Below are 19,375 nucleotides of genomic sequence, written 5' to 3' on the forward strand. Positions count from 1 at the left end.
AATTGTACAAAGTAATTACAAAAAATGTTTTGTTACACTCTGCAATAAAATCATGTATCAGAATGTAAACGCATTCAGTTTGCCTCAAGCAGTGTTTTTATTTTATTTTGTGGATTCACCTGCGGACCAGCGTACAAGACAGATACTAACTAGTACGCGACTGACATCGATACAAACTTTTTTTCCCCCCCTCCATTGTTATATTCCAAAGTTTCTGTTTACTTGCTCTTTACATTAGCGGAATCTGAATGACGATGGGCCAACATGTGAATGGAGGGTTGACGAGGTAGATAAACCACAGCTGGACGTTCAACATGCAGGGTGACATTTACTGTTAAAATAATTGCATGTTACAGAAACAAATAAAGCCATGGTAGTGTTTATGTCTCTGCATGTTAGAACGTGGGAAAATAGTTTTTCTTGCTTACTACCTTGAAAAAAATATATGTTTAAAATTGACACGAAAAACAGCAGATTAGATTCGAGAGTTAAATTAGATAAACTGTCTGAAAGTTATCGCGGCTGAGAAAATTGTAAACACATTCAGGAAGCATTAATTAATTTGTATACCTTATACCGAAGGTATTACATAAACCTGGAAAATGTTTCCTATTGACGTAGATAGACACATTTAATTTGTGTACCACGCTGTACACAGACGTATGGGCTTTTTAATTCATAAAGTTTAAATGGCCAGTATAGTGCTTGGCTAGCCCACACCGTGAAATGATTGATTTCATTTATTTACGCGTCGCCATGCTACCCCTGTGACGTAGTACGGGCACCCCGAGTTGAACTCGATGAAATGTGACATACCATTTCCGACGGATTACATGTGTTTACCTGCAGTGTTGGACAGAGCACAGGACTTCACTGCCTTACGTTACAGGTACGTACTGGTCATCTATTACATCTCCATAACATCATATATAGTTTATTTACTATCAGTTAGCTCATGTATGGCTACTTTTTGCTACATTGTAAGTTTTGGGTCAGTACTAGTATTATAATACTATACAATAGTCATTGATTGGGCCGAATAATAGACTCAGGTGTGTGGTATATAGCTTACCTAACCGTATGTATATACATATAGCCAGCTTACACACACGTACAATACTAATATATGTAGTTACTATATCGACTTTCACAGAACAACTGATGAGTCCGATGTGATTATTAAAGGTTACGAGACATGACATTGATCTGATTAGTGAGATACCTTGGAACCCAATATAGGAGATGGACTATATAAGTCGAATGTATGTGTATCCCCACCCAGCTGACACAGTACTGTAATGTTTTCTTCCACTATGAGATTATATCATTAGTAGCGTATACATCGTATATATACTGATAATATCTCCACAGTTCATCTGTCACGCACAACCTTTGTTGATTTATTGATTTTTTTAAAAGCAGCATGTCGGACAACATCCACACTGCGGCACTAAAGTATATTGTTATTATGATTGTATTTGTTTGATCGTAAGTGCTGGATTTCAGGACCCCCGCCCCACTCCACCTCGGGATACCTGATAATTAGTGGTGTGTTTTCCAAGTTTGGCCACCCATTCAATCCTCCCAACTACTAGAATTATCTAATCCGCCAAAGTAAGTTGTGTGTAATAGTGAATGTACATTTATTTATTTATTCCTACTGCCCTTTGTTACCTACCTAGGAAGTGGTGAGTGTGGCCGGTCGTATTTTAACAGTTAATAGAACCATGATCGATTGAACTTCATTATCACGAAGTCGACAGATCACAGACAAATACGACTGGAGTGCCGTGTGTTTGTTTATGTTGATTACGCCTGATAAAACACCCAAGAATATCCCGACCTAATCCTTGTGAAATCTCAGTGGGCGGGGGATGGCGAATCCCCAAGGCTTACTGGCCTCTGACTTACTTAATTTAAACACTGTTTAAATTATTATTATAAAGCTTAAAGGGTTGGGCGACAATATATTAAATACCAGTTCACAAATACTTCTACACTCATGAATGTTTGAATATATTACATATATGTGAAGATACAGTTCTTGAAAATGAATAGGAGGGATGTAAAGAGGAATGAGGGAGGATAGTAATTAAAAGGACAAACAATAAAGAAAAGCATTTGAAAATGATAGACGTTTGGATGCACAACTAAGAAATTCCGGTATATCTGTAGGTGGCAAATCCTCGTCCTTATTGACTTCCGTCTTGTTTAATTCAAATAATTTTTAAATTATAATAATGAAGTGAAAAACGTATTTGATCCTTTCCCAAATGCCTACAGAATAATGATCCATGCAATGATAAAGTTTAGGTCCTGAAATATATTGTTTGAAATAAAGGCTTTATAAGTAACGATGGTTTAAGGATGGAAAACAAGTTATTATTGGACTGACAACGAAAGATGAGCAGTTAAAATTACTGCGTGAAGAGAATTTATTTATAAATTAGTTTTATTATTATAAATTATTTATTACTTAAAACGCAAATTGAAATTTAATTATCTAATACATGACATAAGACTTGAATATGACTCTAGTATGTTTATAGACGAGCCTGTATGTGTGAAATAGGATATCGTGTCTATATCCACATATATCATAAACCCTTACAAAACACGATATGACTATTCAAATACATTGCATGCACGTTTATCATGCTATGTAAGTCTGCTGACATAAGTACATTAAGAACTTGAATTAGGTCACACGTGCGAAAAGTGTTAATAGGAATGATGATTGATATTAATCTATTCAGTGTTTAAGTACATGAAATTGCACGTGATATGCTCGTAAAATCAATACCATTATTGAAGCCTGAAAATGGATATGAAGAAAGAAATCTGGATACTCCGACACGCAATGTTTATGAAAAGAAACATTGCTCATACTTAATTGATACTAAAAATGATAGTTATATTACAAACTATGAGTCGTGTTTTAAATTTAAAATCCACACACAATGCATTGTCAAAAAAAATGCGAAAGGTGTAATGTTTTCATGACAGACCTCACGTAAAGTATCAAATAAAAATCGTGCATAAAAAACGCAATTTTATGATACATGATTAAGTAATCTAATTAAAATCGCATGCATCCAGCTGGCTCAGCAATGCACGTGCTTGAACACGTAACCATGGAATGAGATGTAAGACAATACAAAATAAATAAAACTACATGTTATTTATTTATTGTATTAATTTGGTACCTTATTAATTTTAACATTTAATAATGAACACTTTCACGCTATCCCCATAGTATATGTCCATATCAAGGGTTCTGGCGGAGAACACAAGACCGCGCCTTTAGCTTTTGTTAAAGAGTAATTGATTCTAGTTATTGTGCCTGCTTTGTCAAACGTGGAAAACTGCAGTCAAGCATGACGACTGGAAAACACACGGACAAGGTATAACATGGTATATGACTTATTTCGCCTTTTAAAAAATGTGTATCCAATTTCTATAATTGAACGCACATAGTTTGGTCTAAAATATCCCCTATTTGATCTATTGAATTAGGAACAACAAAACCTACCTAAATACATACGTTTGTAATTTGTCTATAATTGTGTTGTTATGTTAGACTGATTGAGGTGTATGTCGTTCAATGTTTATTCTAATTATCATTGATTTAGACAGAATGAAATCACATGTTGTTGTCAGCAATATAGGAATGATCTGGTATCCACATATTGTAATTAATCGTTACCATCTCAAATGTCGGCAAAACTGGGAGTAAACCAGTTTCTTTAAAGAAGAATGGCCAGGAGTCCAAAGTATCAAACAAGTACTATCGATCTCGGCTCGGGACACAAAAGGCTGGTGATTATAGCCACTGGAGGTGACTGAGTTTAATCCAATAGTCGCCTGATGTCATGGGTTTACTCCTATAGTCACTATCTCTACTGAGTTTAGTTTTTATAATCACAAAAAATGTGTTCAGTCCCAAATACCCTAGTTGACAATGAGTTTAGTTCTATATAGTCACTTGTAATTACGAAGTTAGTCCTGGAGGTAATCCTATAAAAACTGAAGTTTACTGGGTTTTGTCTTAGAAATTCCCTGGTTTAGTCTTATAGACATCAAAGGTTACTGGGTTTTGTCTTATATCACATAAGATATTACTGGGTTTAGTCTTATAGACATTATAGATTACTGGGTTCAGTCTTATAGACATTATAGACTACTTGGTTCAGTCTTATGGACATTATAGGTTACGGGGTATAGTTTTTAAGACATTATAGGTTACGGGGTATAGTTTTTAAGACATTATATGTTGCGGGGCATAGTCTGTAAAACATTATAGGTTACGGGGTATAGTCTTTAAGACATAGATTACGGGGCATAGTCTTAAAGACATTATAGGTTACGGGGTATAGTCTTTAAGACATTATAGGTTACGGGGCATAGTCTTATAGACATTATAGGTTACGGGGTATAGTCTTTAAGACATTATAGATTACTGGGTTCAGTCTTATAGACATTATAGATTAATGGGTTCAGTCTTATATACATTATAGATTACTGGGTTCAGTGTTATAGACATTATAGATTACTGGGTTCAGTCTTATAGACATTATAGGTAACGGGGTATAGTCTTTAATACATTATAGGTTACGGGTTATAGTCTTAAAGACATTATAGGTTACGGGATATAGTCTTAAAGACATTAAAGGTTACGGGGTATAGTCTTTAAGACATTATAGGTTACGGGGTATAGTCTTAAAGACATTATAGATTACGGGGTATTGTCTTTAAGACACTATAGGTTACGGGGTATAGTCTTTAAGACATTATAGGTTACGGGGTATAGTCTTAAAGACATTATAGGTTACGGGGTATAGTCTTTAAGACATGATAGGTTCCGATACACTAGAAGCTACTAGATGTATATATACACACACACTATAATTTACTGGGTTTAGTCCTATATACATGTATAAAGATATACTGAAGGTTACTGGACTGTAAATGATTACTGGGTTTATTTAGATTTACAGAAACGATATTAGGGTTATTTTGTTTACTGACACAGTTACTGAATGATCTAGTTTTAAAGACAGGGTTACTGGGTTATTTTAGTTTACTGAAACAGTGGCTGGATGATCTAGTGTTATAGGAAGTTTACTGGGTTATTTTAGTTTACTGACACAGTGGCTGGATGATCTAGATTTATAGGGAGGGTTACTGGGTTATTTTGTTTACTGACACAGTTCGAAATGATCTCGTGTTATAGACAGGGTTACTGGGTTACTTTAGTTTACTGACACAGTGACTGGATGATCTAGTGTTATAGGAAGTTTACTGGGTTATTTTAGTTTACTGAAACAGTGGCTGGATGATCTAGTGTTATAGGAAGGGTTACTGGGTTACTTTGGTTTACTGAAACGGTGACTGGATGATCTAGTTTTAAAGACAGGGTTACTGGGTTACTTTCGTTTACTGACACAGTGACTGGATGATCTAGTGTTATAGGAAGATTACTGGGTTATTTTAGTTTACTGAAACAGTGGCTGGATGATCTAGTGTTATAGGAAGGGTTACTGGGTTACTTTGGTTTACTGAAACGGTGACTGGATGATCTAGTTTTAAAGACAGGGTTACATGGTTAGTTTGTTTAACTGACACTGTGTCTGAATGATCTATTTTTTAGACAGGGTTACTGGGTTCTTTTGTTTTAATGACACGATGGATGGATGATTTAGTTTTAAAGGCAGGATTACAGGGTTAATTCGGTTACTGACTCGGTGACTTAATGATCTAGTTTTATAGACAGGGTTACTGGGTTATTTTGTTTTCTGACACTGTAACTGAATGATCATTTTTTTTTGGCAGGGTAACGGGATTGTTTTATTTTATTGACACGGTGACTGGATTATCTAGTTTTATAGATAGGGTAGCTGGACTATTTAGTTTTTCAGACATGGTCAATAGGTTATTTGCTTTTTAGTCTGTGATTAAGTTTATTTACATTTGTATATACAGCAAAGCGTGGTTGTTGGGTAAAGTGACTGTCCAATTTTATTCACTCAATATGCATTTGTCCGTTCAAAAAAGATATTCGTTTAATGTTTATGTTTGAAAGGAAGGATTTGTATCAATACTATTATACCAACTGTGTTTGGCACTGTTTGATAACTCTATTGATTTGAAATAAAGTGTTCCATGTCGGGTAAAGGTTTGTTTAAAACATTCTAACGCAATTTTTAACATGCCTTTGAGCCCAAAGTACAGCCGTTGCTAATACAGAATAGTTGTTTGGAATGATTTGAAACAAAGTAATTTACAAAAGAAAATGGTGTTTAAATAACAGCGGTTCAATGTCAGACGTTATTTGTTATAATGCAACTTGCTTGTAGTTTGATACAGCTGCGGTGTTATCTGTTATAAAGCGGCTTGCTTGCGATATAATAGTGTCGTGTAGATACTGCTATACAAATGTGAACGCTTGTAATGAAAATGTGTCACGATGCCATCTTTATAAATTAACTTGTTTGCAGTTAAAAGAGTCTCAATGTCATCTGTTATAAATCAGCTTGCTTGCAATGTGTTAAAGATGCAGTTTTGCGATACACATTACATTACTTACATATTCTTTACTAAGATGAGTTTGCACTGGGATATTCTTATTAAGAAAACCTCTTGATAACGTTTACATCTCACTGTGTCATGATTTTGTGATGAGATACCTTCTGTTAATATATTTCGTAGCCAGGTGTTCCAACCGGAAACGCTTCAATCTACGCTCTAGACATTTAACGGTCATCACAATGACAAAATATGCAACTATGTCAGTGTATGGCAAGGTTAAAGGCATGCTCAGTGTGTTTTTGATTATCTATGATGACACAACATTTCTTGGAACTATGAGGGATACCATTTATATAATAAATTGCGCTTACGGAACTCCTGGTTTAGTGTATCTTTTTTTTTTTGTGGTGGTTCAAAATTTCGTTCCTTTTGTTTTAGTGTCTCACTGGTTCATGTTGTTGTTTTCATCATATCGTGAATTGCGCGGTTTCCTTTTGTGCGTTGACGATGTATTTCTTCTCCATTTTGATTGTTATGTAATTATATGAACTGGTTTGTTATTCTTTCAGACGTTGTCGGTTGTAGCTGTTGTTTCCCATCACAATGTCACGTTTTCTGTTGGCATACGCTACGTAGAAAACCACCATCACCAGATACTACCATCACACTATCACCAGAACCTCGTCATGGGTTGTGGGCCGTCCCACCTTGTCCATGGCGAAGATGGAGGATCCGCCAATACTCCTCGCGAAAACCCCAAACCACAACAGACCAAAGTCTTATCTAATGGCCACCCTGCAGCAGTGAAGGAAAACAACGCAAAGAACAAGGTCATGAACTCAACAGACACAAATGAAAATCGGCAAGATGTAATCACCAATAATCTTCCACGTAAGTCTTGACAAAGAAGTGTTGTCATTTGAGTTACTTTCACCCTACTCTAAAAAATATTATATCAGAATAAGTTGTTTATTGAGATTCAGCGCACCCTAGTTGATGAATAGATGGAATTCACTAGTCCGGCCATAAGAGTAATCGAACTTCAAAAAAAAATAAAAAAATGACCAGACACCATCAGATAGAGAGTCTCGGCATCTTCAATCCAGTTTACATGTTTCGACACAACAGTGGGCCGAACTATGTAAACTTCATTAAAGATGTTGTCTGGCCATCTCTTCTATTGAATCAGAAGTCTCAGTAAAAATTTAGATTCTATTTGAACAGTTCTTGATGACATTCACCATATAATTCAACATGACTGTTGGCGATTTTGACAATTTTGCATGAAAGTAAAAAAAAAAAGTTTTCAATCAGCAAAGAGAATCAAGAAAATCATTCCTTAAAATGTTGGTCTTGTTTCAACATCAGTGTACATATTATGTCATAGCATGCTTATATTCGATATATTAGGTCACAGTCATATTAAATAATTACACCATTATACTCAAATGACAATTCAAAAGTATCATAGTATCAGTTATAATTGTAGATGATTATCACGTGCAACTAAGCAATGTATCACTGAAAGGCGACCTCAAGCTGAATTTAAAATTCAGCTCTATTTCAGGTTTAGGCAGAATCATGTTTGTGAAAGGAGCCGAATTTTTAAAGAAACAAACCATTTGGATGTTATATAAAACATCACTTTAACAAGATATGTACCTATATATGTCAGTGTTAGGCAAGAAAAACAATGATAAGATAAAAGATTATAAAACCAGAAAAAAACGTAAAAACCATAACAGAATGCCTAATTGTCAACGAAGTCATTCTTAGTACTCTTAATCCGTTTTTGATAGCACCAGGGCAAAATATGATCAAAGGAAATGTTTATTTGGAATCCATTAAAAGATTTACAAGGATAATAAGACCAAATGTTGGGCGAGCGTCTTCTGCTTTATCGAAGACACCTACCCCGTAAGTCTATATGAAATCCAAGTAATGTCATGTCCTCAAAGAGCACTACAACTGTCCAACGAGAGGAAGAGAACCAGCAATGAATTAGATTAAATAAGACACGCAAAACAGGAAATGAACCATTATCTATATCATACAGGAACCGAGGGACTACCAAACACAGGAGACCAACCTTCTATACTCTACAGAAATTCAGTTACAGCAAGACACATAAAGAACGATTGAAGCATACAAACACAAGTTTAACAATTATTCCCAGGGATTCAATTTCTTTAAACTGACATGTTTCTGTTGTAATGATAACTCGAAGTTAATCACATTTCCATTCAAGAAATAGTGTTAAAAATCAAACCAGGTTTTATTTGTACATTTATAATTTGTAATATTACGTCTACCTTTCAGACTTTCGAAAATACTTGTGAAAGTTTTGCTTGCACACACACATTACTTGTTGTTGTGTGTACTGACGTCTCGGGTGTGGCCAATCTCGAACAGTTGCTGGGTTTGTCTTATGCAAAGTTAGGGTCACTTTGTCATTTAATGTACAAACTCCAGAATCTTGCTTGAAAGAGAAATACCACATGCCTACGACACAGAACATGTTACTTACAAACTTTCTATTAATCACCTGGACACTGCAATTTTGTATGTGTGTGGCAGTGATCCAATACGGAGTCCTTTACCTGGGAATCCATAGCATGTTTGTTACACGCCATGACTCTTTGCCAGATTATGTACACCACATGGCACTTTACATTATCGAAACCTAATACTCTTAAACACTGTAATAAAACACCTAATTAAGTGCAGTGGACATGCATGTTTGGAATAATTATATATCTCATAAGCAATGCCGGAAACTAAGTTGATGATGTTATAAAGGTGTGAGACAATAGAAAATACATATCTTAACAATATCTTTCAAGTTATTTAACAAATTGTTACATCCTTATCTTTGTCTCTTATCGTGATAGTCAGGTGTTAGGTAAATGCAATAAGGGGGTTTTAGTTGACTCTTGACAATTTTCAAAGTATTTCCTTTTCACAAACATCTAGTACTATTTATTATTGGTCATCGGGTCAACTTCGAGTTATGTTAATATTACTTATATGTTTAGTGTTGATACATTTGATGTCATGTGTTTACGCATACAGTTAATTAGCTTGCCATCGTTTCATCAGTGGTAAATAAGCAACTATAGGATTGTTTGTTTTATTACTAATAAGAACGGCTTCAAAAGAGATATTAACACGATATACCAAACACTATTAATTACCATTTGTTATTTCCCTTGCAATTTCTTATAACTTTACTTATATAAATATGAGAAACACTGGTATTGACAAATTTCTAAGTTTAAAATTTTAAAATTATCTCAAGTGTTTTTTAAAAATATAACAACACTATACTAATCTATGTCTTATGCAGAAATCGCCGAATGAATTGGACGGTATACACTTGATTGATCTTTTAAGAATGACTTACTTCATTCCCTCGGCTTTCATTAATATGTTTCTCTTTTTTTTTTATCTTGTTTCTCCTCAGTTATTGGTGTCGTCTTTTACGTCAACTTTTAATTTAGATTTGTCCTGGTGCATTGACGAAATTTCCCCTTTTGCTTCCTTGGATTTTGATCCTCAACATCATATCTTTCTTTACCCTGGAATTAATGAAACCAGAATTGACATAAACGATTTTTTTGATTTAGTGAAGTATTCCTTCTGTGTAGGACATTCACAGGATATCGACTAAATTCATATTTAATGCTAATGCTCATGTTTTGTTTATCTCCAATAATATATTATTCAGATTAAAGGTAACAAAAGCATACTATTGAAAACTTTCAAATATATACATACTATTTTTCATTATAATCTTGTTCACGGAGGCGGTGATAATTCACTGTTATATGGAAGTTGGGTATCAAATTAATACTAACCTCAAGCATGGTGTAAAAGTAATCGTTCTTTCATGGCGTTAGCATTTTCCTAGTATATTTTTAAAATCATTACTAATCGATTCAGTATACTCGGTATATATTCAGGATGTTTGTGTTATTTCAGCCGCCTTTCCCAAATCTATTAGTTTCGCTGTGGGAATGGACGGCCAGGAGAAGGACAGCCTGATTGCCAAACACCCTCCAATAAAGCTGAAGGTAAGTACTTATACAGACGGTTATTGGGATGCGGTCTGTATTCATATTCTGTATGAATGCTGTCTCTTTCTTAATAACTCGTGCACATATGTTGTAATTGAATTGAAATTGACGAAATGTTTCAAATCCCATTTACATGTTGGTATATATTTACTTTTTCTTCCAGCGATTGGAACCCCTGAACATGCCGTTACTTACTCCAGAACTTCTCAAAGAAAAACAAAAGTTAGCAGATGAAAAACGTGAAAGGGTATGGAACAAATATCTATTTTAATATAACACGTGTGGCCTACTAGTAATGAACAAAATGAGTGAACATCAAATTAAATGAAGTGTTAAACAAATAGGTGATGCCTAGAGCCTCCATTCAGCATTTATTGATATTTCCACTTTTTTGTAATTTATTCGGTGTCCTAGGAAACAGTATTTTGCATTAATCCCCGAAAACCCCGCACATCTTAAGTTAACGATTTTGATATCAAAATATATCGTCATGTACTCTCAATATAAAACTACAGGGTGTCATATGAAATAGATGGATACTGTTTTCGCTACATGTATATGCAGTGCATCAGGGCTCGATACATAGTGTCAATAGGATTAATATTCGATGAATACCACTAAATCCTCGACTCAGACAATAGCTATTGATAAAATACTGGGGTTTTGTATTGGATGGACATCTGTGTGTGGATTACTAATCAGTGAGTGGGCAATTCTCACCTATTGTGGAGACAGTGCTGATTGTAGCACACATTAAACTAGATCCCATGCAGACTGTGTGTATATACCTGTGCATTATTGATCACGGTAATAGTGGGGAATACATCTACTGGCTGGCTTCCTGTGTATCCAGTCGCATTTGCTTGACAGCAAATTAGAGCACACTTTTAAACAGTGCTATTTTAAAACCTGAAAACAAAATTGACATGTTCAGGTATTCAAAATAATCATCACGTGACATAAAACATAAAATTAGTCATATGCTTGGAGAACGCTTTAAAAAATATGAGTATTTTAAACATTTGAATCACCGTTTCAACAAGCTAATGAAGAATATTTAAACCTGGATGCTAATGGGTACTGATAATAAGGGATAACTCGACTGTACCGACCATTATTGAATCCTCTGTATTGTTGGAGATTTAATTTTACATAGCTAGTAATGACCAAATATTGACCGTTCTAGTCTGTACATTAACAATTTAAATGCTTTTATTGTACGGTGCTTTTATGGGATACCTTGCCTTCAGACCAAAGGTATATTCTGTTAATAATTAATCCGGTCGTAAAATAAGGCGTAAATCCGACATGTAAACCTCACAACTTGACGATACTATTCTAACAGTGAATACTATATATTGGCGATAGTAACAGTATTTAAGTTTACGTTTTTTTATTCAATATTATCAATATTTTTCATAAACGTTCTATCTTGTATAACATTTTTCCAAGTATGGAATTTATCCCTTTGAAAAAAAGTGTTGAAGTATTTTTGAACTGTATTGAGTGTTAAGCATTTTTACAAAGATTTATGTAAAGTAAACATGTCTGTACATGTTAATCTAAGAATTTTACAGGGGAAGTTACTCTAGGTTAGACAATTGTCCTTATGCTTGTTTCATCTTCAATAGAGAAGGGAGAATACTCCAAGAAAAGACAACACCTTTCGCAAAAATAAATGATTAAGTAGTACCCTTTACTTTGATTCTCAACCTTTAGATAAAATTACAAAGGTAGTAAAAAAGAATCCGTTGCATCACAATCGAACTTTCAAAACTATCTGATTGTCACAGTGTATGTTCAAATGATTTTGCAGGAACTGCAACGGAAAAAGAGTGCTTCAAGAAAGTCTTCGAAGAGGCGACGGGAGCTGATGGCGGCCAAAGATTTTGAATTACAGCAAGTACAGGGACAGGATAATTCGGTAGGAATTTGACAACAACTCTTTGATATAATGTATTGTATTCCGATATCTGTTATTGCTGAGCATGCGTTGTGTTGTTTGTTGTATCAAAATATAGACAATTCACTTTTTTAATGCTAAATGCAGATATTATTGTAAATAAAATAGAATAACTATTTTTTTGGCTCTAGGAATATCTATATATTTTGTATTGGGAGTGATAACTGATGATGATAATAATGATGATTGTTAAAAAGGAAATAACATTACAATTCATACGGCATTATTAGAAAATGCATTATAACCAAATCAAATTTTTATGATATATTTCAAAATTTATGTTTGATTTTCTGGAAAATGACTGACTATGCGTTAAATATATAAATTTAATTTGACAGAAAATGCAGTCGGCTGAGGCTCTACGAATGGCTAAGCTAAATGAAATAAAGGAGAAACAGAAAATACGTGAAGAACGTGCTAAAAGGGCCAGAGAAAAGGTAGGTGTTGTAGGGTTCACAGTTCAAATGTACTAATTCCTACATATCCGTAACTAGTTGGCAGTATGGGCGCCGGATTCTGTAGGCTAATATATTGTCATACCTCATGAATGACAAGTGAAGACAAAATTTTAGCCAAAGAACTTAGCCTTTGTCATGGCTTATCTGTTTTAGTCACTCCAGTCGGTGAACTCTTGAATCGCCAGGGGGAGATCTATGTAATAATATTTTATCCGGAATCGACATTCAAGCTACCACAAACGTCTACGGGAAATAATTTGATTATGTGATAATTCATTTTCGACTTATGTGCAGGTACATCATTCATTGATGTATTTGATGCATTAGTGATTGTAATTTTAAATAGCTGTAATTATTGGCTAACTATGGTCTCGTGCGTGTAAATCACAATGTATGAACACGTCTAACAATGTTGATACCAAGTCCTTCTAGCCATGTTAACGTCATAAATGTAATCAATTGGAACAAATTACACTTATAACAAATGCTTTTTCTTAATTATGCTGATACATTTCACAAAATCGAATATTTCTCATCATTAATACGTTTTGTGATAGCTTAAATAAGTGTGATGCAATTGAAAATGCCAGTACATGTATATAAACTTATTTATCTCGTAAATAAATATATTGTAAAACGCTCTTGTGTGCCTTAAAGTTAAATGTTGTATTTCATTTATCAATATGTTTTATTCATATGCATTTGCTGTCGTTAGGCTCAAAGGATGAAGCAAGCTGAGCAAGCAGACCTTGGTATTTTGGAGGTAGAAAAGGATGATCATTATAACGCTGATGATGGTAAGTTACGATGTAACACGTGGTATTTACAGCAAGTTGTGGTACTATTGTGTCAATAATTTACTTCATTATCTGATTGGATTGTATTTTATCGGAAAGTTCAAGTCAATACTTTGGTTTGCTAACATATTTGATTAAAATATTATCACAATGAAACGTTTACCTGAAAATCAATCAAAAGTAAAACATACCATGCACATAACAAATGAGAATGCCATGGATTTTATTCAGAAGCCTTCTAACATGGCTTAATATGTAAACGAATTGGATACACACACCAATATTAAAAATGTTTAACAAATTAAAGTATTGAACATGTTTAAAAATCCTGTTTAGATTTACGTTATTTTGAAAATTCATTTTCTCCTCAACGAATTTTCGTTGAATTAAGCGGATAGGTATACTGAATAATTTAGATTAATTTAGTGGAATATCCCTAAGGTACCACATAGCGGCAATAACAACTCTGTGCCTATAATATCACGGAATGAATAATTGATGTGCTATCTGCTTCTATTTAATGATTAAATCTGCACTGGCTGTATCTCAACAGTCGATTCTTGGTTAGACGGCGACAACAATACCGGGGGAAATCAGTCTGAAATGGGCGACAGGGTTTACTCCGGCCGATGTAGCCCGCAGAAGCAGGTGCAGGACACGACGAATAACCGCTACCCCAGTGCCAGTACCGTCGACAGTTTCGACAATGCTTACAACAGAAAAACTCCTAGTGCCTCAGCAACTCGCCAGAAACAACTACCAGAAGAAACGGACGACTTTTTCGATTCTTGACACAAAACGCGTGTTACACAATAGGGTATATTACAATTTGCTATAAAGTGTCATATTGCTCAATTTGGAGAATTTGCTTCTTCGCTCTGCCCACATAGAAAATTTTACTGTCTTTAATTAAGGCAGGATCGTTTTAATAAGCTGTTTTCTGAATGTAAAAAAGTTTTTATTACGTTTTTTGATATTTTTCCAAAATTTGTTTTACCAAAACGTTACACACCAGGATTTGCATAAAACATATTGCCAATACAACAATGTACTGTGAAATCACTAACTTTCGTGGGTGTTTTTTAAATTTCATTGAATTCTTGGGTATTCTCGAAACGAATGCAATTATTGATTTGTAATATATTTGAGTTCATATCTTCAGATAGTTGTCTTGCACAACTATACAACAATTTCTGTATTTAGAGTTTTATATAAATCGATGCTTTGATTTGCCCATTATCCCTTAATAATATATGTTACTTTTCGTTAAAACATTCGCAAGTGTAACAATAATCTATTTGCGTCAAACTATGTTTCTGTTTTTTAAGAATCAAAGCAAGAATATATATACTGACCTAACTAACATACATATTTATGCCTTTCGGTCTCGGGCATCATACGTTGTTATTCTATAGCAAAAACAGTACCAATTATAAAGTTGGTATGGAAATAATTTTTAAATGACATACAGACTGCTGTCTGTTTGAGGAAGAACCATGTTGTATGTTGGAGCTGTGTGGACACTTAAATAGAAACATTTTTCCTATAAACAAACAGGAAATTGAACGTGGTTGGATATTTGTATTAATACGGACATCTCTGAAACAAAAGGAAATAACTGAAACTGTTGAGCTGGTATCAACTATCGTCAGATATTTGTAATGATAGGGATAGGAAAGGAAATTACCAGTCTACAAATTATGCATGAAAGCCTTCGGAAGTGCCTGTTTTACCAGTGAATCGTTTGTTAAATACACGTTTAACGATATAATGAAAGTGGGTGTGGTTTGTGGGTGTTTATTTATAATGATATTTAAGATACCGGATTGAGAGAGGGTCCCTGTTGGGTAATAATATGATACAGTATTAAACAATGGGACAGGACGCCTGTGCTTTTGTTCTTAGATCTATAATATACTTTTAAACATGAATTGATTATCGGAAGTTGTTCATGAATTATTCGTATTTCATAATATCGTTTCTTAGCTACAAATAACATATTTTCCCATCGTATTACATACATTTGAGATATTTGTATCTGCTAGTTTATCTACGTTGATATCCACTGCCTTGTGTAAATACAGACATTGTTTTTGTAGATGTAAGAAAATATACACTATCACCTAAGCGTTTTTTTATTTAAGCACTGTAGACACTAATAGAATACAAAATGTATTTTATTCTGTTCAGTTGTATATGAATACATAAAATGATTATCAGCCCTTAAAATGTTAGGCTTTAAAACGAAGGACATTCATTCAAGGTAACTACTATTCATGCTGTAATAACTATCTAATTTGGGGAAAACTTACATAATTGGTATAATAGAATATAATAGTAATAATAAGGATTTATGTAGACAGAAGACAATTATTGACATTTATATTATGTTATGAAATCAATCACCATTTTTTTCATGTCTCTATAAACTCTGTATTTCTCAATAGGGATGTCAGCATATTTTTCAAGATTAAAACTAGTATAAATAATGTGTTTTCAGAAGAAAAATATCCAGTGCACTCTAATGTATTTTATGAATGTGTTACATTGTATATTACTTTTATATATTTGTTATTCGCGGTCTATCTTTCAAAGGAATGAAAAAAGTATATCAAATGACTTTGTAGAATGTCTTATAATAAAAATCAAGACAAGAATAATTACTCGGAGATATTCTTTTTCGCTTTAAAAGAAAAATCAAACGTGAAATAACAATGTTGAGAAAATACGAGTTGAAGAACTGCATGTGATATCTCCCACAAACGCAAGTATTGTCGAACCTCTATATTTCGTTATATGGAAATCTCTTATCTCGACTACCTGTTTATTCTATTTTATGTTTCTTTAATCGGATAACTCGATTTATCGTTTATCTCATTGTAAGTTATATCGAATTTCTTGGAAACTTATTTGATGTAAGATAATGCGGTTATCTCAAAAAAATTAACAGTATGACGAGAATCGGCTGACATAATGATCATAGATATATATTATGCTGCGTTTGAATGTCCTTACTTATATTATGTGACACGATGTATTGATGATTAGGATTCTAGTCAATAACAAAGTGATAATTACACATTTTTAATTTGTTTTCCATGAAGTCATATTTCTATCATTAAGTGCAAACTTTATAGTGTTTACACGCACGTTCCAATTTCAAGACAAGTAATTTTTTTTCATTTCAAGTTTGTGGCAATTCAGTAGATTAGGTTTCATTTATTTTATTTAATTGATATGGTGCTTTGTATTTTTATACTTTTGTCAAGGTTATAACACTAGATCGGCGTGTGATTTTGAGTGTTGAAGTGAAGTAGTGGTAAAGTTAAACTCTGATCCCATGTTAAAGTATTGTTGTGATAAAGCTACACACCACTGATTGCAATTCACATAACAATCAACCATTCTATATGTATCCAACTTATTTTTGGTGTTCTAGGTGTCGAGAGTTGGAATGAAATAACCATCACTTATTCATCACGTACCGGGCAGAACGATGTTTTGTTTTGAATACAAACAGTTATTTAAAAAAAAGGTTTTTGCGAGCTTTCGAAAACACTGTTTGAACTAGTGTTTGTTGCAGTTTAAGATAGAGGAATAGTCAAATTTGATATGAAATATATTTTCTTGCAAATAAGTTATCACTGGAGTAAAATAAGGTAATAAGTGTAAAAGTCAAGTGGTCTCTAAACCTTGGAAACTTGAAAAAAAAGGACATAAATGGAAATGTTATTATGTGAACGATGTCATGATATAGGAACGAACATCCTCCAATTTATATACATTTAATTCTCAATACTAAAGATATAAGGACTGATAACCATTCAGTTACTTGAATATGACGCCTTGTTTTTGTTATGTTAAAATAATGTTTCATATAATAGTTCTATGTACCAAAATGAACCCGCATCTTCCCAAACGTTTTAAGATGAAAATACAACAGTATTAACACTTTTAAAGATGTAAAGAGTAAAAATAATCTTTTTCTTCACATTTTTAATTGATTTTATCATTTGATGATACGTGTGTCAAAAAAGCAGTTTTTACAAACGAATCATATCATATTTCTCATATACGTTACTGACTTGTGAATATCTTTTAAAACGATAAAAAGATAAAGCGAAAAAAAAGCTTCTATCCTCAACAAGAGATTTGGCATCATTTCAGGTTCGTCATTGGTAATTTATTAAGGTTTAGAGCAAAATATTATCTAGATTCTATAGTACTGAAAATGAATTGTACTTCATAGTAATTATTGGTTTCTACTGGTTGTGTCGAGCTAAGAAGTGTTGTGATATTAGTCTGTCCATTGTATTTCAGTATTACGTGTATATTCACATTTAGAAATATATTTGTCATGAATATTTAAATTGTTTTGTCACCTGTTGATGTACTTGCACAGTAGTTCATAAAAAAAGTATTATATACCTCATGCCATTGTATAAACCAGCTCATTCTGGACAATTATGATTGAGATTGGCTGTCATTTTAAAATCTATGTGCCGTGTAAATTAAAAGATGATTGTAGTGTTGGAATTATGCATTGTTCTCGAAACAAAGGAACCGGAAAGATGGTTGTGCTCAATATGAGTTATATTTTGTATGTTAAAAAAATGGATTTTAATTTAGCCATGTATTTATTTCGAAATTATTTTGAACATACAAACTTAAAGCCTCATGCTATATGATTTCCATATACATTGTGTTATAGTTACGGTATGTTATCTATATGTAATTAATTGTTTCGAATTAGCATGTAAATCAAAACCTTCACTGATGGTCTTTCACGTTAATGCATGACTTTTCCTTTTGTTTGTCATTCTGTGATACAAATATTTCCATATTTTTGTAAACCATGCATGTTTGAGTTAAATATTTATATAACACTATAAATAATAAATGTAGTCTATCTTTATTTTTTGTATGTCTCTAAATTTATTAAAAAACATTTACGGTATTCGAAAGTACTGCGATCATGCATTAGATCACAAGCCTACGATGGTTTCCCCAGGTTCACACAATTGATGAAAGGGAGATAACTGTTAAGATATTTGCACCCTTGTTTCACTAACAAAATAAAAATGACTCTCATTATTACATGATAATATGAGTATAGATTACTGTACGACTAGCAACAAATGTATATTTATTTCATTTATTAATACTTAAAAAATCAAAAGTAGGGAGACTGGACGACAGTTATAGTTTGAATCCATTGTAAACGAAATAATATTCCCTACGCAAATTAATAGTTTAACAGAACATGGACCTATCGGTATACCTCCAACAATCACAGATACATTGATGTTTTATTATAATTTCTTTATGTGACTTTCAGAAAACATACGTCTGGATACACAGTATACTTGTAATTTATAATGTAAACCGCAATACACATCGTGATTCATTGCTAACTACATTGTATATATAGCTACCTGTCCTCTTCGGCAATCGTTGACATATAGCGACCTTTCTGTAGTCGTGATTGCAGAAATGGTTCAGCACATCTTGCCAGGCTTAAGGTGCCTTTTCTGTAATACCCATTTATTGAAC

The 19,375-nt window shown here is 33.4% G+C and overlaps 1 protein-coding gene across 1 annotated transcript; it reads left to right on the forward strand.

Annotated features, from left to right (window-relative positions):
- The first annotated feature begins 749 nt into the window (after positions 1-749).
- LOC110442023 (ensconsin-like) lies at positions 750-18,416 on the forward strand. The gene is made up of 8 exons (XM_021485418.1): positions 750-889; positions 7,098-7,419; positions 10,510-10,601; positions 10,768-10,851; positions 12,421-12,528; positions 12,906-13,004; positions 13,741-13,822; positions 14,376-18,416. Exons 2-8 carry the CDS (start codon positions 7,215-7,217, stop codon positions 14,612-14,614), a joined length of 909 nt encoding a protein of 302 aa, XP_021341093.1. The 5' UTR covers positions 750-889; positions 7,098-7,214; the 3' UTR covers positions 14,615-18,416.
- The last annotated feature ends 959 nt before the right edge of the window (positions 18,417-19,375 follow it).

The sequence above is a fragment of the Mizuhopecten yessoensis genome, unplaced genomic scaffold (assembly GCF_002113885.1).
Source record: "Mizuhopecten yessoensis strain PY_sf001 unplaced genomic scaffold, ASM211388v2 scaffold716191, whole genome shotgun sequence".
NCBI lineage: Eukaryota > Metazoa > Mollusca > Bivalvia > Pectinida > Pectinidae > Mizuhopecten > Mizuhopecten yessoensis.